At 38.7% G+C, this 25,914-nt stretch overlaps 1 protein-coding gene across 2 annotated transcripts in view; it reads left to right on the top strand.

Moving 5' to 3' along the window:
- The window catches only part of EXOC5 (exocyst complex component 5), a 79,733-nt gene extending 56,477 nt beyond the window's left edge, over positions 1–23,256 (top strand). For both annotated transcript variants that reach the window (XM_089907747.1, XM_089907748.1), the window contains one exon: positions 546–23,256. In XM_089907747.1, coding sequence (XP_089763873.1) covers positions 546–636 — 91 coding nt within the window. In that variant the 3' untranslated portion in view covers positions 637–23,256. The remainder of the gene's footprint in view (positions 1–545) is intronic.
- Positions 23,257–25,914: the final 2,658 nt, after the last annotated feature.

Below are 25,914 nucleotides of genomic sequence, written 5' to 3'. Positions count from 1 at the left end.
TACTTCCTCCCTTTGTAAGTATTTTGTGAGGAGGTCGTTTGAAGCTATGTATATATCCTGCTCCTGAAATCAAAATTTCAGGTTATTAATATCTGTGAATTCACGGTTTTCTAGTCAATGGATTATAATCTGTTATTTATTTTGAATCTCAAATCATTCCCCGTTTGGTCAATGGGAGCCCTTTCAAGTTGGCTCCTGTGTCCTTTGACAAGTTGCCATCATTTTTTAAGTACTTTCTTACATTTGGGCACACAGGTTTCTCCAAACTTACCTTGTACTTGCCTGCCCCATCTTTGGAATCAGCTGTTTCTCTGCCTTTTAGTGGAAATTGGTATTTAGAAACTACAATTTGTGCATGAGATGTGCTTATAATTGAGATATCGGTGCCACACTCCTTCTCAGTGGATGGTGCTCTAGGGCTTTATGTGTGTATATACATGTATATGTTTTAAATTTACATACACATACACTTTACTGTGTGACACCCTTTTCACCTCATTTGAGCTCCAGTACCCCATATTGTATTTCTCTCTTCCCCCATGCAGGAGGGGGACTTCCTCACTCCACTCAGCGTCTGAGGCTTTGGCTTTAGGACAGGTTGGGCGAATGAAAACAGTCATTACAGAAAACATGTAAAGATTTTAAAAATCTAAATAAAAATTACTCATAATTTCAACATTCAGAAACAACTTTTTTTTTGGTGTATTTTCTTTTATTGTAGTGATCAAATTAATAAAGCTGAATTGAGAAGGGTAAAGTGTTTATGCCAAAAACACAAGGCTTATATTTTAAGGAATTAAATTTGAAATCATATCATATGTTTTTCTATAATACGTGGCCTTGCTACTATGAGTAGTTGTTAATTAATGATAAAGTACATCAGAGAAACTGATTCTGAGAAAGGAAATCTGACCATTAAGGACTAAATACCAATAGGATGTTGGTACTCTATTGCTAATAAAAGTCAAAGAAGAAATGATCATAAAATTGTTTTGTAGGCCAGCAAATAAAAATATATTTAAGATCAGCTTTATATGAGGAAGGAGTCTGTATCTAGACTGGATTTAATACATCTTAAACTTCGTTTGAAATAGGAGTCTATATATGGGCAAAGTACTTAATCCTCAGTTTCCTTGTTAGTGCTCTATGATCACTGCTAAGGCTAAAATTCTGTAATTCCAAATGCAAGCATTCTGTTGAGAATGTATAGTGATGTCAGAAATGGATTAGCTTAAGAAGTCATGTCTGAGCCCACTGAGAGTATCTGAGAGCTAGATCCTCCTCCAGTGCTGCCAGCTTTCAGTGACCGTATACCACTTTGATTAAGAGCTAAGGCTCTTGAATCAGACAAATGGCAGATGTGCATCTTGGCTTTGTCACTTGCTAATTATGTGACCTTGTGCGAGTGTTGTAAAGTGGGGAGAAAAGACATTTGTGGTTTTCATCCCCACCACTTCTATCAGCTTTTTGAAGGTATTTCCAGTCCTATGTGGGATCACCTCATTGGCTCATTTTTCATCTGACCAACATTTATTGAAATGTTGTCCTTTGTCTGGTACTGTATTAGAAGTTAGGGATATTAAGATTAAGTAATAAGATCGTGCCCTCAAGAGTGTAGCCTAGTGAGAAAGTTAATGTATGCAACCAATGATTGTATTCTATAATAAGTGCTAGAACAGTAGCATGGAACCAAGTACTGTGAGAATCCACAGGGAGCTGTTACTAAATTTGTGGGCTGGTGGGGAGGGTAGATAATTAAAACTATTAAAGTTACCTTTTATTAAACACCTATTATGTGTCAGACACCTTGTTAATAATACATTTGTTATTGTGCTTAATACAGTGGGAGGTAGGTACTGTTTTTATCCCCATTTTACAAATGAGGGAACTGAGGCACAGAGAAGTTAGATAACTTGACAGAGGTTAAATAGCTAAGAAATAATAGAGTCAGAATGCAAACTATAACCACAGGCTTCCAGAGCCAGTGATTTAACCACTTTGTTCTGTTACCTCCAAGAAGATTTCACACTAGACTTTTAAAAGTCAAGGAGCATTTCAGGAAATGGAACAGGTAGAGGGGCATTCCAGGTAGATGTGACTCACACTTGCAAAGGTGTGGTGCATGAGTCACTGGTGTATTCACTGAATGTGAGTAGAGCTTAGGGTGTGTGGTCTGTCAGAAAGGCAAATAAAGCCTGGAATATTTGGGTCAGGGTTAGTTTTATTAAGAGTTTTAAATGCTATGCTAATTGTTTAGGCTTTATCATAAAAATAATAGAGAACCAACCATTAATGATTAAGTAGGTGAATGACATGAACAACTCTTTAAAAAGGTGGCTGATAGGAATGTGCCGTGGGTGAGAGGGCAGAAGAGAGCAGAAGCTAGGCTACTGCATTAATCTGGATGCTGAGGGCCTGAACTGGGGGAGTAGCACAGGAATAAAGAGGAAGTGATGGACTCAGGAAACACTTGGAAGATTAAACCAATGGGACTTATCTATTGTTGATTATTGGATGTGGAGGGCAAGGAAGAGAGGGAATCAAATATGATTCCAAGATTCTTAGCGTACATATCTTGTTGAATACCAACATTACTTACATTATATACATTAGCAAAAGTACGCTTAGGGGGAATGTCAGTGAGTGCTGGAAGAACATCTATTTTCTCACCAAGAGAACTTGGTTAAGGTCATGTAAAATTTTTTAAACTTTTTAATCATCATCTTTTCAGAAATACTAGAAATGGTGGGAGAAGAAAAACATCCCTTCTTTATGGCTTTGAAACAGGAATGATTTTGAAATTTTAATAATACTTTGATAATGTATAGTTGAGTTTTTGTTTTTAAAGCAAAAAAGAAAGCTTTCTAGCATTTTAGTGTATGGATATAATGGGTAGACTCAAATGACTGGAATGACTCCAGTCCTCTAGAAAATTTAAGCTGTGAAGTATGACTTCCTATAGTTGGACTGTTTATATGCTAGGAATGCTTCCCGATTCTGAACCAGAATTTTAACCTTTAACCTTGAGGATGTCAAGTATCTTCTTATGGGAAGACACTGCAGATCTATAACACAGTTCTTAGCCATCATATTTAACTGTAATCCCAAAGAAAGCATGTTTATCTCATTAAGGTTAACAAATGACTCCTTGGCAGTAGTATGTATAAAGTATAATTACAAATTATGGATATACCACAAATTAATTGTATTTGATGGATTTCAGACATGTTTTGAAGGCATATTTTTGGATCTTTTGGAAGTTTGACATGACTGAGTTGTCTTAAGCAGGGTAATAGTTAACCAAAGGATTAGCAAAATCCTTTAGAGGTAATTTATTTCTGAATCTGATTTAAAAAAAACCAAAACTCACACATTGTCATCCTTTTATCAGATGCCTTTTACTCTGCTTTAGCAATTTTTTAACACAATGAAATAAAATTATTTTCATTGTGATTACTAATGGCTTTGATCAAAAGAGATCATTTACAGAATATTGAATATTTTTGTTTAAGAAAATTGTGGATACAAATTTCATTAAAATTTTGTGATTATATTTAGTAAATATTTTAATTTTAATACACATTTAACTTTCATCAGTACACAGAAATGTGTTTTTAAAATAGATTGTAATATTTTGATTTTTCTGTAAAGGAGATTATAAAAAAGTAAATGATAGTCATACATAACCACAGAATACATATTCATTTCAAGTGCACATGGAAATTTAGAAAATGGGCTATGTGCTAGGTCTATAATGTCCTAACAATTTTCAAAAATTTGAAATTATTCAGAGTATGTTTTGTGACTGTAGTGGAATAAAGTTAGAAATAAGAGTTTACTAAATTTTCATACACTTGGAAAATAAACAATTTCTAAATAACTCAGGAGTCAAAAAAATTACACTGGAAATTAGAAAATATTTGAACTGACTGGTAAAAATACAACTTATCAAAACTTGTGAGATGCAGCCAAAGCAGTGCATAGAGAAACATTTAAAGCCTTAAATGTGAATGTATTTAAAAGAAGAAAAGCAGAAAACAACTATTTAAATCTATTTCAAAAAGTTAGAATAAAGCATCAAATTAAACACATAGGAAAGTAGGAAGGAAAATAACAGAAAATAAAATATAAAACAGAGGATCAACAAAAAGAAAAATTGGCTTTATTGTAAAGACTAATGAAACATAAACCTCTGCGAGACTGATCAAGTAGAAAAAGAGCACGAATATTATCTCAGGAAAGAAGAGGGAAACTTCTGTACATATTCTGAAGACATTAAAAAGAAAACTGAAGTGGAACTTACCCTGTGGTCCTGTGGTAAAGAATCCGCCTTCCAATGCAGGGGATGCGGGTTCAATCCCTGGTCGGGGAACTAAGATCCCACATGCCGCGGGCAACTAAGCCCGCGTGCCACAACTACTGAGCTTGCACGCCACAACTAGAGAGCCCACACGCCCTGGAGCCCACATGCCACAGCTAAAGAGAGAAAACCCTCACACCGCAACTAGAAAGAAGCCCACGCACCGCGACAAAGATCCCGCGTGCAGCAACTAAGACCCAACGCAGCCAAAAAAACAAAAAAAAGAATAATACCAACTCTTTGCTAATAAACTTTAAAAAATAGATTAAGGTTATCCTTCGAAAAAATTTAAAAACTGATACAAGATAAAAAAAATATTAACAATTCTATATCTATTAAAAATAGCTATTCTTTAATTAAAGACTTTCCTGTGAAGAAAGCAGGCTTAGATGACTTCCTTGATTAGTAATGGTAAAAGTTTTGAAAGCTATCTTCCTGAGATCTGTAAATGCTTGCTATCACCACTTCTGTTTAACATCATAATGGAGATCCTAGCCAATACAGTAATGCAAAAAACATATATATATATATATATATATATATATATATGTATGTATGTATGTATGTATAAGGCAGAAGGGAAGAAATAAAACTCATTATTGGCTGATACTGTGATTATGTACATAGAAAGTCAAAGAGTACAGATAAGTTATCAGTGAATTTAGCAAGGTTAAAAAATCTGTACACTACAGATTAACTATAGAAATTATTCTTTATACCAGTAAACAATTTGAAGATAATTTTGAAATGTTATCTGTTACAAAAACATCAAATACCTAAGAATGAAACTAGTGAAAGACATGTAAGACCTCTATGCATAAGACTCTAAAACATAGAAATTAAAGGGAGTGAAAGGCCATGTTTATTGATCAGAACTCAACATTATAAATCAGTTCTCCACAAAGTGATCTATAGATTTAATAAAATCCTAATCAAAATCCCAGCTCATTTGTTGTGGAAATTGACAGAATGACTGAAATTCATATGGAAATGCAAAGGTCCAACAATAGCCAAATATTCTTAGAGAAGAAAAATTTGGAGAACTTTCACCACTAGATACCAACACATTAAAAAGTTAACAGTAATTAAGACAGTGTGATATTGACACAAGAATAGAAAAATAGACCAATAGAGCAGAATAAAGGGTCCAGAAATAGACTGACACATACATGGATACTTATGATAAAATTGGTGCTGAGGAGTAGTATATTTATGAATCTCCATCCCTCCTCCCTGCTTAATACCATACACAAATTCTTGGTGGTTTATGCACCCAAATGTGAAAGATAAAACAATAAAGCTTCTGAAAAATAACAGGCAAATATATTTGTAATAGGATAGGAAAAACTATCTTTGCAAGTGACAGAAGTAACTCTAACTTGAATTACATATAAATTAGGAACTCCCAGTCATGCTAAGGCAGAAAATGAATAGACTTTGCAGTCAGGTGTGAGAGGGTCAGGACAAAGAGCCTCTGAATCTCTGGAGGCTAGAGATTGGGGAACTGGATTTAAAAGCATGAAGATTCTTGAAGAAATTTGTTGGTGGGAGTTAAGAAGTTGAAAAGACCAAAGAGAGTAGGGAAAATATTTGCAATATGCATAATTGACAAAAGATTAGTGTCCAAAACATATGAATAACTTCTATAAATCATTAAGAAAAGGACATTTCAATAGAAAAATTGGCAAAAGATTTGAATCACAGTACACAAAAGAGGATATTCAGAATCTCAACCTCATTGGTTATCAGGGAATTGCAAATTAAAACCACAATGAGATACTATTACATATTCCACAGAATGGCAAAAATTAAGAAGCCTTGACAATTCCATGTACTGGCAAATGTGAAGCAAGTGGGATTTGTATACAATTCTGATAGGAACAGATATATTGCTATTTGGGTAACTTTGCTATTTTCTACTGCATATGCATACCCAGCAATTCCACTCCCTTCCTTTGAAGGGAAGGAAAGGTAGTGTCTGAGGAGGTGGCTCAAGAGCTTAGGTCCTGGGGTATTGTTTTATTTCTTGATCAGGGGATGGTTACATGAGTGTGTTCACTTTGTAATAATCCATAGAAAAGTACATTTACAGTTTGTGCACTTTTCTGAATTTAAGTTATATTCTAATTAAGCGGTTATTTAAAGTAATTGAAACAGAAGTACTTTGGTTTTGCATTCATAGCCATTAATGGTGCTATTAAAAATAATGTAAAATCTAGAGGCACATTTTCTAGAACTTTCTGGATATAATACACCTCCTGGCTTATGCTGTTTGTTGAATAATTTATATCATATGACCTCAGAGGATAAGACCTACTAGAGTAATTCCTGTGTAGGTGGATTAAAACTCGTGTGTATATATAATATTTTTTCTCTTTTCTCATTCTAAAGTAATGTATACATGCTCTAAATACTCCAGACATTACAGAAATATACAATGCAGTATAACCAGAAATATCTAGGTAGTGTACCCCTGCTTTATTGGCTTGGTCTACAAAAGGTCAGTTTTTTTAAAATACTAAAATTCTAAGAATTCCAATCCAACACCTAGAATTCCCCCAAACCTAAGGTTGTAGAGGTTAATAAAGCTTTACTGCATGCTTGGGGGATAACCAAAGAACAGCAGCAAAAGTGATTTACTCTGCCATTGGCAGTGATTTTTCTCAGGCTCATGTGCCCTGAATTCAATATCAGGGACCCCATGGACTTTCTATCAGGCTCCCAGATGTTGAGGCTAATTTAACGCCCATCAACAAAACTCTCCAAGAACTTTCATGTGCCAAATCCGGACTCAAAGAGGCTCTGTCTGCCCCATGCCCACACTCCTGATTCCAAGGCCCGTTCATTTTTCTGCTTTAAAATGATTTGAGAGAGGGACTAGATGGTAAGTCACAGTAGAATGGATTTCTCAAAGCCCAAGTTAGTTCATTTTAATAACACCACAGAGGAACACTGAGAGTCCTATCTAAATATACATATAGGAAAGCATTTCTCCAGTGCTTCAAGAGCCCAGCACAACCAACACCACATCTGGTTGCTAAACAGAACTCCTCATGATGATAGCTAACACTCAATGGAACATTTACTTTATGTCAGATGTTATTTTAATGACTTTATATTCAATCTACACAAAAACTCTATGAGGTAGATACTACTATTGCCATTATTTTATGGTTAAAAGAGTGGAGGCGTGGAGAAACCTAAAGCAAGTTCACCCAGGTAGGGGAAGTTAGAACCAGGATTGAACATGGGCAGTCAGCAATTGGTACCTGTACTCCTAACCACCACGTTACATTTCTTGGAAAATAAGCTGCTCAGATGATAACATCTGGCTTTGGACTTCTGACGACTTCACATGCTTCTCCAAGATTAACTGATGAACTCTTACTTTCATATAACAAGAGACTATTCTGAATAATTTTCCCCAAACAAAGGGTACATCTCAGAATATAATGGATTTATCTACTACCAGGAACCCAAACTATCCAGCAACTCCCCAAAACCAGATCCTTTCACAAAACAAACCAGTACATTTAAAAAGTGGAAAATCCCTGTAATCCTGCTCAGTGCTCAACTCTGTTAGTAGACATGTTATGAATTTTGATTTGGGTAGCTTCTCAAACTTGTTCTTAACTCTTAAAGAAATCCATACCTTTCACATTTAAATATGCAGCAAGTTGAACATTGATGTGACCCTCCGTAGCACAAGCAGAGGATGAAAACACCTGAACCAAAATGAAGAGTTTAGGGATCCTTTGTTATTTAGAGCCAGTGGGTGAGAATTCATAGGCTAGTTAGTAATAATGTTGCCTAAGTGTTGGGCTAGGCCAGACCCAAAGCCTGATCCACATTCAAAGATGGGCAATAAAAACGACTTGAACTCATTTTAAGATTACTCTGATCCAATTTATAAACCTGCAAAAGAGCAGCAATACAAGTGTGTGAGTGGAGAGGCCTCAGTGTCTCCTTTGCTCTTCATGGAAGGGTGCCCAAAGTTCAGAAGTCAACGTGGCATGTTTCCAGTAATGAATCACTGCACAACTCTACCTCAGAGTCTTATTAGCCTAGGATAAAGGCCCTATCAGCACTCAAGGGTTTATCATTCACTCAATTCAATATTTACTGAACACCTATGTTCTAGGCATTGGTCTAGGCACATGGGATACATCAGTGAACAAAGTCCCAGATGTTGTTGAGCTTACCTTTTAGCAGCAGAAGCGAATCAATACAATTAGTAAGTAAAGTCTGCAGTACATTAGAAAGCGACAAGTGCTTTGGGGAAAAAAAACAGATCAGGGTATAAAGAAAAAGAGTTGGCAGGGAAGAGCTTCTCTTTTCAATATGGTAGGATCAGCTTTATATGTGTGCAGTCTGTGCAGTTACACAAGGCCCATACTCAGAAGGGATTGCACTTGGTTTAATGCTCTGCTGACATCATCTTGAAATTCTTAATAATTTTGTCTTTGAACTTATGTGTTGGGTTTTTTTTATAAATTCATTTATTTGGTTTTGGCTGCATTGGATCTTCCTTGCTGCTCTTGGGCTTTCTCTATTTGCAGTGAGAGGGGGCTACTCTTTGTTGCGGTATGCGGGCTCCTCGTTGTGGTGGCTTCTCTTTGTTGCAGAGCACAGACTCTAGGCGCATGGGCTTCAGTAGTTGTGGCACGCGGGCTCAGTATTTGTGGCTCACAGGCTCTAGAGTGCAGGCTCAGTAGTTGTGGTGCATGGGCTTAGTTTCTTTGCAGCATGTGGGATCTTGCCTGTCCAGGGCTTGAACCCGTGTCCCCTCATTGGCAGGCAGATTCCTAACCACTGTGTCACCAGGAAAGCCCCTGAACTTATGTTTTCTAAGTGAAGTCTGATGGGACAATGGAGTATGTGTATAAGCAGAGGAGGTATGCACAATTTGCATGTCTGCCATGTCTGTTGAGATTCTAATTGAAAACTGCATTACATTGGTGTATTAATTTGACATTTTTAGATTATTAAGTTCTTTCCATTCAAGAAGATGGTATGCTTTTCTATCTGTTTTTATGTCCTCTGGTGATATCATATAGATATTTTCTATTTAGGGCCAGCACATTTCTTTTTTATTTAAATTCTATTTTAATTTATTCCTGGACCTTTTCTGGGGGGACAGCAGTTTCGATGCAACGCACATTTTCTTCATATTAAAAATCAGCATTTTGTCTTTTGACTTAAAATCATAGGAGAAGGGAGAAAGTTCCAGAGAAACACACAACTGGGAACAAAATAGTCTTTTTGTTTCCTGGCATGTTGTATTTCTGGCCATCCTTTGCTTGCAAGTTTATTCTTCTCCTTCAGACCCATTGAAATTGGGTAAATAATCCTTTTGGGGGGAAAATACAGGGATCAGTGAGTCTCAAAGTTAGAGTAGTAGTGGATAAGACAAAGCCTGTACTGGCCATGAGAACAGACTGCTCTGTGTGGTTACTTGTTGGGATAACCATGGCTGTCAGCAAGACCAAAGAGAAGTAGCCAGAGAGGTCAGTGACCCCATGGCCTCTTGGGTGGGGTCTACATATGTACCTTTGACACCACTGGCCACTGAGGACTAAATGCAAAGAGCAGCACAAGCAGGGACCACAGGGGCTGATGTGATGTGTGGCCAGGCCTGATTTGTGCAAACCAAGGAAAATGAAGCTCATCCCAGATCAAGAAGGCTGTAAATGTTATTGTAAACCTCAACGGACCCATTTAGTCAGCAGAAATATTTTCACCAGCAGTGTAGGATGTGCAAATGCATAGAGATGGAGCAGCTAGATGAAAAATAAGAGCAAAATCTTAAAAGTAGCAACAGCATCATGGCAGAAAGAGGTGAACATTCTAGACTAAAGTGGACACAGAGATGTTTTGGTATGCAGCCAGAACCCAGCAGCATACTGCTGGAGACATTGTGACTCATGGAGGGCAATCAGCCCAGCAAGGACAAGCATGGACCCAAGAGGAAATGAGGCAGAGAGAAGAGGTACCAGACTAGGTCTGAGACAGCTTCTGTTTGCTTTGGGCTATAGGAAAATACCTGGCCTTAGGATAAAGGCCATTTACAGTGGCCAAGAGAGACCTTCATTTAGGTGTTAAAACAGAACAGAAACAAGAGTCTTTTGCACCCAGCTACATTTAGAAACCAATAAGCCATGATATTGGTTTCTACCAGAACAGTTAATTGTCAGGCCCCAGTTTCATCGGCCACTGCTCTTTTGAGGTTCCTGGAAGGCAGAATGGGAGGCTATTATTAGGATCCAGTATGGCAACACTACTCTTGAACATTCATTTTTCAGCTGAGCATTGTGAGAACCACAGGCAGGGAAAGAGTTAAGTATGTCAAACTGCATACACAAAATAAAAAAGAGGGAGAAAGAAATGTTACCAGCATATTTTTAAACAATAGACATGAAAATGCGGGCTCTTCTCGGTATGGAAAAAAATTTCCTTTTCATACATATTGACAGCCAGAGGGGGTTATTATTGAGAACATGGGTGAAGTTACTGCCAGTTTCTACTGGTACTCATGTTTAAAAAGAAACTATGGAAACCAGAAGAAGGAATATTAATTAAGTTCAAATTTGGAATGTCTTTGCCAGGAGTAGATGAATGAATTCAATGAAGCAACCTGTTGGGTTATAATTCAGTGTTTTGTTAGCAATTTAATAGAATGTTGAACTTTTCATAAATTAACACTTTGTTTTAATAATCTTATTAAAAGGTTGTTTCTTGATAAGGTTAGTCCTGGAATGTCATTTTGTTTTAAATTTAAAGAACCAATATATATTTTTTCTTTTTCACAATTTTAAATAACCGCATTATTGGTTATTTATAAAAATATTTAATAAATTTCTATGTTAAAAAGCACAAAATAGTATAGACAAGTAAATGTCTTTCCCACTTCAGACTGTCTCCCTGCTACCCCTAACTAAAGAAACCTGTTATTAGTTTCTTGTGTATACTTTAGAGATATTATTTGCACATCTCTTTCATACAAATTCACAAAATCTGTTGTTTGTTAGACCTATTATAACTCTTTTTAAAAGTTCCCTATTATATTTATATTCAAGGCCCTTTGATGATCACATCTTTGGGGTATTATTTTCTAAGAACACATGCCTTTTAAAAGAAAATATTTTCTAATAATGAAAGTAATATGTCTGGAGAGGATAATGCTAATGAGAAAATACAAAATGGGAAAACTTATTCACCTGAATAAACCTGGAGAGTTTACAAGTAAGGCTTCACTGGTCACTGCAGGGTTTAAAGGAAGTTTCCACTTTACAATGTGAATATGTTGCGGTCGTCTTAGTCCTTAGACTAATTTGCTTCTTTCTGGTGGGGAGGATAGCAATGTGGAGAAAACACTGACTAAACCGAAAATCAGCTCCATTTAAATGTGAAGCTGCGTTCTAAACACAAGCAGAGTCTGCTGAAGGACTCTGAACATTAAGCTGCATGCCTTGCTGAGTTTTATTCCAAATAGACAACAGCAGATGGTAACAATGCACTTCTCATAGATGGTAGGAGGGAGGCAGTCTTGTTTCAAGTAATACTATTTCTGGGCGATAATCCAAAATGCGCAGTAGGCAGAAGTTAAAAGGAAGCGCTTGCTTTTAGGTTTTTAAAATATATCCCTTAATCCTGGGTGATGATTGACAATCATGATTTAGAGTATGAGGGGCCTCTCTTTAATCTGGCAAGTTTGATGTTATTTGCGTATCTAGTAGGGCTTTTATTCAACTAAAAGTAAGTGGAAGCCTATGCAATTGATGCTGCATTTCAGAATTGATTCCTGGCCTGGTACTCTATTTACAGATTAGTAAGTACACAGGATCCATCCTCCTCCTCATCTTTTTGAAATTTAAAGGCTCTAAAAGACACATTTACAATTAAAATGTTTCTTGCTGTGTAAGACTATGACCAGGAGATGACGTTTTTTCCCTATAATTTAATTTCTTGAGAAAAGAAGCAGTCTATAAGATTATATTATAATCCCGATTTGATTCTTAAAGTATAATATTAGCCATTGGTATTTCCAAATGATTAAAATGTTGTCATTTCTGGCTTTGTGTGGTTTGTTATAAGTTCTTGGGAGAAATTTTAGTGAATTACCTCCAAGTCTACTGCGCCTATTACAAGGTTTCTAGGGAAGCTTTCGTAAGAAAAAGATCAGTGTTCAGCCATTGTATTCCTACTGTTTTATCATTTGTGACAATAAATTGATTTAAAAACACACATTACTAAAATATAATTAAGTAATAAATTCCAACACATGATACAGCTAAGAAAAGGAAATGGACAGAAATGAAATTTAACAGACGAATTTGACAACAGTAACAATAAATGTGGTTTTTATTGAGGCACTTAATCACTAATGTTAATGTCTCTGTCACAATTGAATTAAACAAAGCAAAATGGGCTTAAGGGAAGAGAGAGAGCTATATGTGAAGCCCAAGTGATTTAGTGTTTGACCTGTGTTCTCATTATGATGTTTTTAATTATGTAATTTGGGGGAAATTTTTAAGAAGTAAAATTACAGAAAATTGGAAAATACAGAAAAGTATAAAAAGAAAATAAATATTACCCTCAACTCCAATTTTCAGAGACAATCACTGTCTTGTAAAGTCAGTTTTTTCCCCTTATCTTGGTTTAATCCAGATTTAAGTATAAAATGTACCTCCCAGGAGACATTCTGGCTGCTGGGAGCGTGCAGAAGTGTTCAGAAAGGGTCCCTTGCAGCTTCTGGATCCGGGGTAAGTGACACAGAGCACTACAGGTTTGGTCTGTGTTTTGTAGCTGCGCTAGCAGTGCTTTCTTCCTATAGAAACCCCAGTGATGGGAACCTTTGTGTTTAGAATATATTCTAACCTAATAAGTGAATGTTGATAATGCTTCTTTCTGTTAACATTTCAAAAGCCCATTTTTGCTGCAGAATCATGTGTTTGATATTTAAAGGCTAATAAAATAAATCCAAATAATAGAAAAATAGTATGAAAATCATATTGGAATATCCATTGCAAACAGTTATTAAACCCAAATTTCCTTTTTGCCTTTGGACCTTCAGTTTCTTGCCAGTAAATGATTGAGTGATTGCAAAAATGAAAACACTACTTGCCTACAGCTTTGCTCAATTTATTCATAAGGATTGCATAGGTTAACTCATCAAATCTTAATGAGGATTTTCTGAGAAGTATAATAGGTAGACCTAAGTCTACAGACTCAAAAATTAAATCCCAACCCCTCAGAATGCCAAATCTGGGGAAAAGTCAAGGACCTTCCTCTCCAGTCAGCGATGGCCATCATCCCAGCAACCTATCCTGTCACATGGTTTTCCCTCTCCCCAGCATGCTATTCCCCTCCCTCCCTCACACCCTCACGTTACTGGCTGCACTCTTCCTTGGAGATGCTACTCGGATGTCTCCTGTGCCATGAAACCTTTGTCTCCTGCCCCTGGCAAGGTTTCTGGCACCTCCCTCCACACTGACAGGGCCCTTCACACACACACAAACCTCCACTGCAGCTCTCATCACCTCCGGTTTCCACCATTTATTTACTATCTGTCTGCTCCTTACCTGTGAGCTCCCACAGCCTAGCACAGCATTAAAAAATGATTTGTTGATGCATTGACTTACTAAATAGATGAATAAACAAATGGATGGATGAATTTACTCATAAGATAAAGGTGTCTAGCACCCAGCCTAGCAGCACAGTTAGTATGCATAGTAGTGATAATAGTTTCTGATCCTATGACTCATACTGAATAGTTATCAGATTTTGTGTTCAGTCCTTTAATGAATTACTCTTTTATGGTGATATTATCCTTATTCTACAGAGGAGGAAACTCTGAGGCTTAGAAGGAATAAATCACTTATCCAAAGGCAGACAGCCAATATCTCATGGGGAGGGGACTCAAATTCATGCTGTCTCATTCCAAAGCCTGTGTACTTACCAATATCAAATACTACCTTTTTCTGCAGCAGGCAGTCAATACATGTCGAATGAATCAATGAATAAATGAACAGGTACTCTCCTTACATGTGAGAAGTTTTGGTGAGGAGCAAGTAAGAAGTTGAAGTGAGACTTAGCATCAGGTGTGTAGTAAGTGCTCAAGAAATGGCAGTGCCATTGGCTTTATTTTGTCACATGTTCTATGTAGAAGCAAACAACCCAAATAGCATCAGTGAAAATCTGACTTGAAATTAGGGCTGGATTGATATATTTGAACACCGTGGATGTCAAATATACTTGTTCAAGATTTGTTTAGTGGGGAGGGGTCAACACTGGCAAGAATGCTTCCTTTTCCCCCCTTTCAATTTCCTCTAAAAGCTTATGTATTTCAGTAGAAATGGGACCATGTTACATTTTGCCCTTTACGTTAGGAGGCATGTATAGAGACTCCAGTTCACTGTCAACACATTTTGTGGTATTTTTAGCACTTCTAATATATTGGTACCACAGACATTGGTCTGGTTGGTCCACTCCATAATCTGACTCTGTATAAAGAGAGATATTATTATGAAATGTGCCAAAAGATGTCACAAGTTCCAGGTTGATCTCCATGGCTCAGCGATTCTCAACCCTAGTTAGTTTTGAATCAACGCATTTGAAGAGTTTTAAAAGCCTTCCGATTCCTAGCACCCAATCTCAGAGTTTCTGATTAAGGAGACCCAAGGAGTTGTAGTTGACATATGTATTTTTAGGAAGCTCAGCACCGTGGATTGGGATGTGCAGCCCATGTCCAGAACTGATGAAACAAAGTATGTAAAGACTTTGACATATAAATATAAACTTTCCTTACCCTTAACCCTCCTAAGCAGGATGGCAGACAAAAAGGGAATAAGGATTTATTTCCAGCCAGGTCTGAGGAGGAAGGGGCTCTGAAGTGGATGTGCTAATTGGATTAACAGGTACAGTTCAGTGGTTCCAAAGTTGACTTTTCTTTGCACTCACCCCGGGGCAGTTTTAAAAAATAACCTGAGTTCACTGGCAACACATTTCTGTGGTATTTTTAGAACTAATATATTGATGCCATGGGCTCCCACCCCTAGAGGCACTGATCTAGTTTTGACCTAGGTCTCAGGATTTTTTTAAAGCTAGCAGGTGATTCTAATGTGCATAAGTGTTTGAGAACCACTGGTCTAGTTGAGGAAACTACATCAGATGTCAGGTAATTGACTCTTTGCAATATCTCCTCAACGAGGGTATTCTCTTGGATTGATCCTTCTGCCACTCCCCAAATCTAATGCACAGAAAGCAGGTCTCTGTTTCAAAGGAAAGGAGAAGGAGAGACAGTGAGTATGGCTAAAACATAGGAATCTCTGGTTTTCTAGAGTTTCTAGGTAGGGTCTAGGAAACATATTGTGGAGGCACTTTTTTGTTATGTACCTTTGCTCTACCTTTATTCTCAGTAAGAAAGTTCTTGACTCTAATTAAATTTCCTAAGCTAAGGTATAAGCTAGCCAACAGGAGTAGTCCATCTGGCAATCAAAGATCTCAATAAAAATGAATATGTTGGCGTTATGGTTTGTGTATGAGCCGCCTCATGAAGGCCTGATCACTCTCAGGTGCAATGATAAGACTGGTGCAGAGCCCAGCAAGCTGAGAACTAGACCCAGCTTTCTTGATGATCCTACCAAATTGCCACCCCACGAGACTTGCGCAGAAAGAGACATCTTTTTCATTTTAAGTCCGTCTCTTTACAGGAAGACCCAGGAACCATCCCACAGCATTTACCATGTTGAATACATTGGGGCCTCTTACTCCCTTAGCTGAGTGCTGGAAATCATGGGCAGGTATTTGACTTGGGTCTAAGAAGAAAAATAATCTGACAGCTTGGAGACAAAATAGAGATAACTGAAGGGTCTAAGTGCAGGCATGAACACCAGTCAAAGGGCAGTGTCTCCGAGAAGCAGACCATGAGACAGAACAATCCTAAGCCAAATACACATGTTCGAAGGACCCTCCAACGTCCAGTTCCATGAAACTCGCTAGTGGAGATGAGAACCATAGGAGGCTGGGGACAATTTCAACACAGGGCTCTTCTCTCTTTCCAATTCTCCCTCTACTCTGCATCAGTCTTGTGGCCTGCCTGAAAACCTCACAATTTAGGCTTTGTTATTTGGTCTAAAATACAACTATCTCCAGAAAGTGCAATAAGCCTCCTCATTAATGTCTATACAGTGATTCTCAACCCTTGCTACATGTTAGAATCACTTGGAAGGTTTTTTAGTTCTGTTTTTTAAATACTGAAGCCAGGGCTTCATTGTCAGAGATTCTGATTCTGTTGGTCTAGGGTAAGGCCTAGGCATTAGTATATGTTTTTTAAAAATGAAAGGTAATTTTAATGTGCAGTCAAAGTTGGCAATCACTGGTGTAGAGTGTGAAAAATTTGATCATATCGTTTCTGGAAGGCAGATTTTGATTGGGAAGGAAAGAAAACTGAATCCTTGGGCAAAGGGAGGTAGGAAGAAGTACCTGGGGTTTTTACAGGAAGATGGGGACAATGGAGATTAGGAATGAGGAGGTGGCACTGAAAATAAACTTCTATTTATCAGTTTTGCCTAGGGCTGGCTCTGACCCAGGACATAAGAGAGATAAGAAGCGAGGAGGAGAGTGAGTTTATGAGAAAAGTGCATCTTCATGAATACATATTTAAAAACTGTCTTAACAAGCATTCTCAACATCACTGGGTTTCGGAAATTGACCACCTCTAACAAAGCACTTTTAATTCCTGTAGTATTGATTCTTCCTGGAAAATCCTAAAATAAAAACTAGCACAAAATTGAGTATTAAAATATCTATGGGAGTAGTGGTAAGTGAGGTGTTTGCTTAAGGATCCCTCAAGACAGTTTATATAAGAACCTTGAAGTGTGCCCTCAGAGAAATAAGTCATATTTTGTTATTGTAAAATAACTGTGTAAATGTCCTTTTTTAAAACACCAATCCAATTTTATCTTGCTTTAGTTTGCTTCTCCATCATTTGCCAGCCAAACAGCTTGCCCCTTGACCCATTCACTTGTCACTTTACTTGGCATGAAGAATTTTAATTAGTTTTGTTGGTTGTCCTCCTGACTTTTGTTTAGAACATTTTCCAGGGCTGCTACGTTACCTCTAATCCACAGCCTCTGAGAGGCAGTGTGGCATCATGCACTGAAGTTGTGCATCCTGGGTTTGGATCTCAAGTCTTTGACCTTGGGCAAATCTTGTTGATTTCCTTTTCCTCATCTGTAAAATGGGAACGATGCTAATACACTGGCAGAATTATGAGCATGGAGTGACAATACATGTGAAAATTGCTTTATAAACTATATAACATGCTGTGTAAAGGATTCTTTCCCCTTCCATGGCCCTCTCACAGGGAGGGCCTATTAAAGCTCTTCAGGATAGGATGAAAGGGGATGGATTATTGGGGGATATTTTTAAGACATATGCTCTTGGTCTATCGATCATTTCAGAACAAATGTGCTGAGATCATCCTCTGGCCTTCCTGAGGCCACGGCTCAAGAGTCATCATCACCAGCCTCTGGGCACACCACTCATTGGGTGCTCTGCCCCAGAATCTGACATCAGAGAGATTTGTATGGACTGTTGGGTTGGTAGATTTGACCTTGGGTAGGGCTCTTCAGTTTGTGATAATCAGAGTGAGCCACGTGGCTTTGAAGGTACAGGACAAGAATTTCCTCTGAAGATTATCATTTTAGCTTTGGGTCCACCAATCTCTAAGCCCTTAAAGGGCCCCTTTGTGGTCTGTAATTCCTTGGGGTTGTGAGAATCTCCTATAACATCAATCCAAGACACTCTCTTAGAACTTTATTGATAGGACTTGTGGTTGTTCATCAGTGTCGTATGGTGGAATCTGCTATGCAAATACAATTCAATAGGAAATATTGGGGCTTGTTTATCCCTTCCTGTTCTAGGCTGTCCTTGTCTTGATCTAGGACAGTGGTTCTCAATGTGTGATCCCCAGACCACCAGCAGCAGCATCACCAGGGGAACTTGTTAAAAATGCAGATAAATCATCAGCTCCACCCCAGATCTTCTGAATTAGAAACTCTGGGGGTAAGACCCAGCAATCTGTGTTATAAGGAGCCCTCCAGGTGATTCTGATTCACTAAAGTTTGAGAACCACTGATGTAGAAGGCAGCTACCTAGGAAGCTGTGACCACCTGTGTTCTCTCCTGGGTTCTACTTCATTGGAAGTAGAAATGAGGATCTTCAGGTGCTTCTCTTAGGTACCTTATTGTAGTCACCCAGTGAAGGAGCCATTATCAGTGGCCCTGTGCTCTGAAAGCAGCCTGACTGGCTGGCATTGGGTTCTCCATCCAGCTAACTGCTCTCTCAGAGCTTTGCTTCATCTGCTTCCTGGATTCAGCTGCCTTTACTTTCAGGCCGAACAATTTTGGGAAGAAAAGTGTATGATTTCTCTTCCTGGGTAAATGTGCATTTTGTTATCTGACCTCAAGAAATAGCATGAAATTAACTTATTTCCCCTACCCTTGGTTAAAAGAAATGTAATTTTGTTCTGTGGCTCTTCACACATTTGGTGATATCTGACCATAAATAGTTTTAGGACTAGAGAGGGTCAAGCAAATAAAACAGCCTTGCCCATAGGCTGGGGAAAAAAATTCTGCCCAACAAATTTAAATTGCCTTTCCTTTGATCATAACACATATTGGTGGCCTGAAGGAGGATAGTACCAGTGAGGTGAAGGCTAAAATTTCCGTTTCTATCGTTTTTTCTTTACCTACAGGAGTGGCTATCTGAGGGACTGTTGGTCATACTCACTCTCTAAGTAGGGTTTTGTGTCAGTTTCTGCTTTCAAAATGTGCTGGAGATCTGAGTAAATTTTTTACCACTAGCCAGTATCGTATATTTTCTTGTTTTGCATATGATCACCACTATGGTTTTACTATCTGAGTAGTAACATTAGGGGGACATGGGAAAAATATTTTCCTTATCTTGTTTTTGGTCTTGAGCCCTAAAAGTTTGTTTCTCAGAAGGTTCTAATTGAAAAGGCCCGTTCAGGACCTACAAATTTAATGGTGGTTTCTGTTATTCAACTCTAGGATTCACTGAGATAGGTCCATATTAAATAAGATCCCCTCTTCATTTGGTCACAAATTCAAGATTCTACTGTGTAGCAATGAGCCCTTCACCAAAGCTTTACCATTAAAGCCAATATGCTAGATTCTTTCATTTTCTCACCACCAGATACTTCAGGGGAGAGCCAGTGATCTTTGACTTTCACTCCCATTTTATTAAGCTAATTTTTGTCATCGTTACCCATCATGAGGTGACAAATGAGGGCTGAAAAAATAAACTGGCTGAGATGTGAGTCACCGTGTTCCAAGGAAATGGCCAGGGCAAGCTTGTTCAACTAGCTGCTGGGTTCTGGGTAAAAATGAACCATCCAAATCCATCCCTTTCCCAGCTTTGGTTGGCACCACCTGTGGCAATATTTCACTCTGGCTTATATATCAATGGGGATAAGTCTGGGGCTTGTAGCTCTCTGGGACTAACAAGACTATGATAACAATTCCAAAAATTTTCCAGATAATTACCTTTCCTTGCATTGACCCAATGGTGGGAGATTGGGCTGGGAGGATATACGGTTATGAGGTCCCACTCTCTGCTTCCCAGCTTCCCAGTGTTTTCCCCTGAAGCCTCAGCCTCTCCCCACAAAAGGTTAGAACTTTAGCCAGCCCCGTTTGAGAATGAGGACTGGGAGAAAACAGGAGTCAATTGCAAATCTTGATACATCCAAACTAATTGGGGCTTTCTGTATTAAGATTGTCGGCACACTTGAGGTAAGAATATGTTCAATTTCTGTTTGATGACTTGAATTGAAAATACAGGTAGTATACCCCTGGGAGAAAAAGTTAATCTTTATTAAATCTTTAATGTTGTAAGAGTTATTCTTTATCTTCTACCTCATTTTATTCCTGCAGGTTTGCATTCTGATAGGTTGGGACTTCTTTCATGATCTATGTTTTTCAGATGAGGAACCTGAGGCACAGAGCAGGCAGGTCTAAAATCACACAGCTTTGAGAGAAGTGGGGATGCGACGCAAATCAGTTCTTGCAATGTCCAGCCCAAACCCTTTTCTACCTCCCTTGAAGCAATGAGTGTTAGTGTGGCAGTTATATACCTGAGATGCTGCAAACTTTGTTCTCCTTCCCCTGAACCAAAAGAGTAATCCAAACAATAGTCTAGCATCGATAAAACAAACATCTTTTGAAAAGTGACTAAAATGAACAAAATGAGAACCGGACTCAAAAAGGACAACTGTTTTTTGGGGGTTTTTTCCTCGAAAGAGAACAGTTTTAATACATGTGCCCAAGGTTTTGGAGATGGTTTTATATATAGTCATGAATCCAGCACATACTTTATTAACTTCCCATGCTCTGCTTCTTCACCTCTGGTACAGTGTGAGCCTGGGAAACTCCCTTTACGTCCTCCTTAAGTTCACAGGTAAAAGTGTGTTTATTTGGTTCATTGTGCATGTTTTACAATTATTTTTTGTGTTTAGAAGAGATTTTAGAAGGTTAGAAACCACTTACAGACCTATCTCATTATTACACAGTCAAATGCTATTTAAATAATTATTTAAATTAGTTGGAAGCAATGTTTTTTTCCCTCTAAGGAGAAATGAAACTTTGTCACTGTTTCCCCAACACTTTTTTCTTTACCTCCAAAGAAATGGAGATCTTATATTAACCCTATGAGTTGCGCTTTTTTCAGTTATTCTTCATTATTTAAGTCAACCAGGCAAATATATTCTCATTCTAGTCTGAGATTGTGTGAATAAAGAATGATGATTTTATTTTATAACTTGAGTACCCCTTGGAGAAAGTAACTGGCAAAAATGTCTTGGTATTTAAGTTCAAGTTTGGGTTTTTAATGATTTGAGTGTGAAGTGTATGAATTTAAAAATTAGCCATTTGGAACCATCTGTCCTGAATTCAGACATCAGATATGGTGTTATTGTTAGTCTTAGAGTGGACCTATCAAGAGGCTACATTTTTGTTGTTGCAGAACTATTCATATAAGCTGTCCTGTGTTATTCATCTAGGCCAGGGGGTCATCAAACTCTTTCTGTAAAGGGTCAGAAGGGTCATAAAGCATATATCTCAGGTCTTGCGGGTGTGGTATGATAAGAAATATATTTGGTCTTTGTACCAGTTCCTGGCAGAGAGCTCCTACAACCTTTGTAATTTCCTGAATGATAGGGGTGCTAGGAGCATCCTTTGTTCTAATATTTGGTCTTTGACTCAAGTTCCTGATACAAGAGCTTCTAAGATCCTTGAAATCCTTGGAGTGGTATGAGTGTCTTTTTGTACGCTAATGAGATGGCGGGTGGCTGGGGGCCTCTAGATAGCTTCAGGATGGGGGCTGATCACCAGAAAGACCAAGCCATGATTAGAAGCTTGGAACTTTCAGCCCCACCCTCCATCCTCTGGGGCTGGAAATGGAGTTAATACTCGATCACGTCTAAATGATGAAAACTCCATAAAAATCTCTAAACTACAGGGTTTGGAGAGTTTTCGTGTTGGTGAACACACCCACAAGCTGGGAGGGTGTTACACCTCAACTTCATGAGGACAGAAGCTCCTGTACTTGAGACCTTTCAGACCTCACCATATGTACCTCTTTATCTAGCTGTTCATCTGTATCCTTTATTATATAATAAACTAGTAGATCTAAGTGTTTCTCTGAGTTCTATGAGCCATTATAGCAAGTTGTCAAATCTGAGGAAGGGTTTGCAGGAACCCCCAATTTATAACCTGTTGGTCAGAAGCATAGGTAACAACCTGAGACTTGTGATTGACATCTGAAGTGATGGAAGTCTCCTGAGACCGAGCCCTTAACCCGGGGGTCTGCACTAACTCTGGGTAGTTAGTGATAGAACTGAATTGTGGTACACCCCGTTGGTGTTTGGAGAGTTGGAGAACTGGTTGGTGTGGGGAAGTGGTGTCAGAAGTGTTAGGAGTAGAAAAGGGAAACAGTTTTTCCCTTAGCGGGTCATGTAATTTCTGTCACAAGTACTTAACTCAGCCATTGTAGAGTGAAAGTAGCTGTAGACAGTATGTAAACAAATAAGTGTGGCTGTGTTCCAATAAAACTTTATTTACAAAAACAGGCAGTGGGCTAGAATTTGGCCCATGGGCTGTGGTTTGCTGACCTCTGATCTAGAGGCTTCTTGGAATAAATTTGTTATTCTGAACTGTAGAAGATTATATCAGATAAAAAATAACAAGGTCAGTTAGTTGTAGACAAGCTTTATGATTCTGACTCCTATGATTTAGGCTCCAGAATTATACCTTTAAATGAGGAACTTCCTGTCCTCACATCAGGAGTTAGGCTGAGCAATTAAGAGAATTTAATTTAATTGCTTCATGTTAAAATACAACTTTTAAATGAGGTATATTCCTCATGGAAATATATATGTGCATGTTTGCATATATATCCATATATTGCATCTATGTATCTGATATATCTATACTTATATCTAGCATGCTGTGAAACCCTACAACACCTTTTTCAAACTTTATTTATTTACTTATTTATTTATTTTTTACGCAGGCCTGTCACTGTTGTGGCCTCTCCCCTTGTGGAGCACAGGCTCCGGACGCACAGCCTCAGCGGCCATGGCTCACGGGCCCAGCCGCTCCACGGCATGTGGGATCTTCCCGGACCAGGGCACGAACCCGTGTCCCCTGCATCGGCAGGTGGACTCTCAACCACTGCGCCACCAGGGAAGCCCCAAACTTTATTTTTAGTAGCTACTTTCACAAAGAACAAGACTGTGTCCCTCCTTGTCATTCTCTAGACTCCAAGTGAAACAAGCATCCCAATCCACCATATGTCTGTTAGTAATTGCAGGGTTGGTCTGTTCCAGGTGAGAGCTGTCCATGGGGCAGTGTATGGCTCTTGGGCTGCCCTGTGCCAAAGTTGCTGTTTGCCAGGTTGTTTGATCAAGGTAAAGAGAGATGGTAATCAGAGCCCAGGTTGCAAAGACAAAGGTTGGAATTGGCAGGTTAGGTAGATAGGATAGGTTTAGAGCACTGAAAGAGATGGTGTAAAACAGGCAAGAAGGCACTTTGGAGGCAAATTCTATGAACCCTGGGCATCTGCTGGGATGTCCCTTCTCAAGGGCAGCCTGGCACCTTTTGTTGGCTCGAGGCCAATTTTAACAGTGAATGAACTCTGTAGGCTACTTAGTGACCCATTCTAGGGATTTGTAGAGTTCTGAAGGGTCAGTTCATCTTGGATCCCACAGCATAAAGTTGACTAGTCAGAAAGAAGACCAGTAAGACTGTCATCAAACCGGCATTAGACACGGAATCCCCTTTCATTGTTAGTGGCATTTTCAACATGAGTTAGGGCTTTAGATATCCTTGGAGGCAGTCGAGGTTAAAAACAAGGGCTCTGAAGTTCAACTGTCAGGTTTCAACATCAGCTTCACCGCTTATTAGCTGATAATGGTGCTGTGTAAAATAACCTAATCTGTCTAAAATTGTTGACTCTGGAAGATAATCTATTTTTCTTTCTGAAATGGTGGGAGCTCCTGCCTGCTTCCTCAGCTGCCCCCCCCATATTTTTCTCGGGCTGCTGCAAATTGTTGGATGGAATCATATGAATTCTAAATTACTTTTTAAAATTGACATTACTTTGCTGCAAGCCAACTACTTCATAAGCTGTGTCAGCTAAAGGTCTCCCTACCAGTTAGTCTGAAGAAGTTTTTGCTGTCATATCTGTCCTGTTAATTTAAGCAGAAACTGTAATTAGATGTAAATGGTCCTGTTCCCACAGAAATGAATGGCAGCATCTGTAGAGAGACAACCGTTCCAAACCCTTTTGGCTACCAGTGCTCTACAAGTTAGCAGTGTGGAGTAAGGCCCAGATCCAGACTTCTGTCGGCCTAATTTTATATCTGTGGATACACAACACTAAATCCAATATTTCTAATGCCTTGCTGTGATGGGTGCAAAGCCAAGCACATTCCAGACTTGTGCTGGTGACTCCTTCCGAGAAGGACACTATGTGTGTCTGTGTTTGTGTGTTTTCTATTTTTCTTGATCACTAAGCAAAAATAGGAAAAAATAAATAGCCATTTGATAAGTAGCTATGTGCAAAACCAGAAAAAGTAGAAAGTTGTGTTTATAACTGAACACTGGAATCCAAAGATATTTTGAATAAAGATACTTCATTCCTTTGTTTACTTCTCTGATAAAGGAATGAGCTGCTTGTATCCTGAAAGTCTGGCCAATGATAGAGTCAAGTGCCAGGGCCTCCTATGTATGTAAGGATGTATTTGCAGGAAGAGTATCTATGGTAGACAAGTAAGAAATCTATATTGAGACAGTTCATACTGTACTAAAGCTTCAGCAATGCAATAAAACTGGCAGTTGTTCAATATCTAACCCTCATCTGTACCACACTAGAACTTGTGGCATATATAAGAGTGATAGAAAACATGATTCCTTTTCTCAGTGAGCTTGCAATTTGGCTGGGGGTTCAAATACACAAACTCAAAGATAACTGGATGATAAAATTGAGTACAATAATAAGTAGAGTAAAACTCTCTCCGTGATGAGAGAAGCGTGTTCCAACAAATTCATTTGCTTAAAACCTGGTGTCATATTGCAAGATTAATGAAATGACCAGAGTGAGGTTGCCCAACTAGCCATCTGGGAGTTACCAGGGGTCTTTGCCATCTAAATCCGCCCTGGTCCTGGCCGCAGTTTGGTGCCACCTGGTGGCAGTTGTCCACTCCAGTTTAAATATACCTGGAATGATTCTGGGCCCTGTGGTTGATGGGACTTCCAGGAAAGAGGCAGCAATTCCAGGAATCTCCCCGAAAGTTGGCATCCGTTTCATTAGCTCAATCCAGGGAAATTGGGGACGTGGTGACCACCTTGGCTTCCCTGCTTCCTGATGGGGTTACCTGCATAGTTCCTCTTTTCCTTCCAAGCAGCCTGTCTTCCCACCCTCCAGCATCTTTGAGAACAGGGCTGGGCAGGCAACGGCAGCCAATCATTACTTTTGTCATATTCAAATTTACCTTTTACTGTTCTTTAAAATTTTTTGTTATTTTTTTATTTCACAAACTTGGAGAGTAGTTATTCCAGTGTATGTTTTAGCAGCAAAGGTTTCTTGAAAGAAGTTAGGCTTGCACCTTTTATGGAAATGTGAAATATAGTTAGTCAGGAAAGACAAACTTTACAAGATCAAGTAAAGAATATTCTCCTAGCTGATTTTGCAGTTTTCTGGAAAACCTGTACCTGATTTAGAATGTGTTTGACCAAATAAGGTACATTTTGGGAACTTTGGGATCTTTTGGGTGATAGTAAGGGACAAGAGTCAGTATTGGTACCTGATGGTGCTTGCTGTTTTCAAAATATTTGATGGCCCCTAAGCACTTTTTTGGGCCACATGCACAGCCTGTGGGATCTTAGTTCCCCACCAGGGATTGAACCCGTGTCCGCTGCAGTGGAAGCACAGAGTCCTAACCACTGGACTGTCAGGGAATTCCCACCCCTAAG

The sequence above is a fragment of the Delphinapterus leucas genome, chromosome 2 (genome assembly GCF_059928025.1).
Source record: "Delphinapterus leucas isolate spDelLeu-1000000601 "Yukka" chromosome 2, BTC_Dleu_Yukka2, whole genome shotgun sequence".
NCBI lineage: Eukaryota > Metazoa > Chordata > Mammalia > Artiodactyla > Monodontidae > Delphinapterus > Delphinapterus leucas.
Note: the sequence above shows the minus strand (reverse complement) of the source record. Positions and strands in the feature narration are given on the sequence as shown.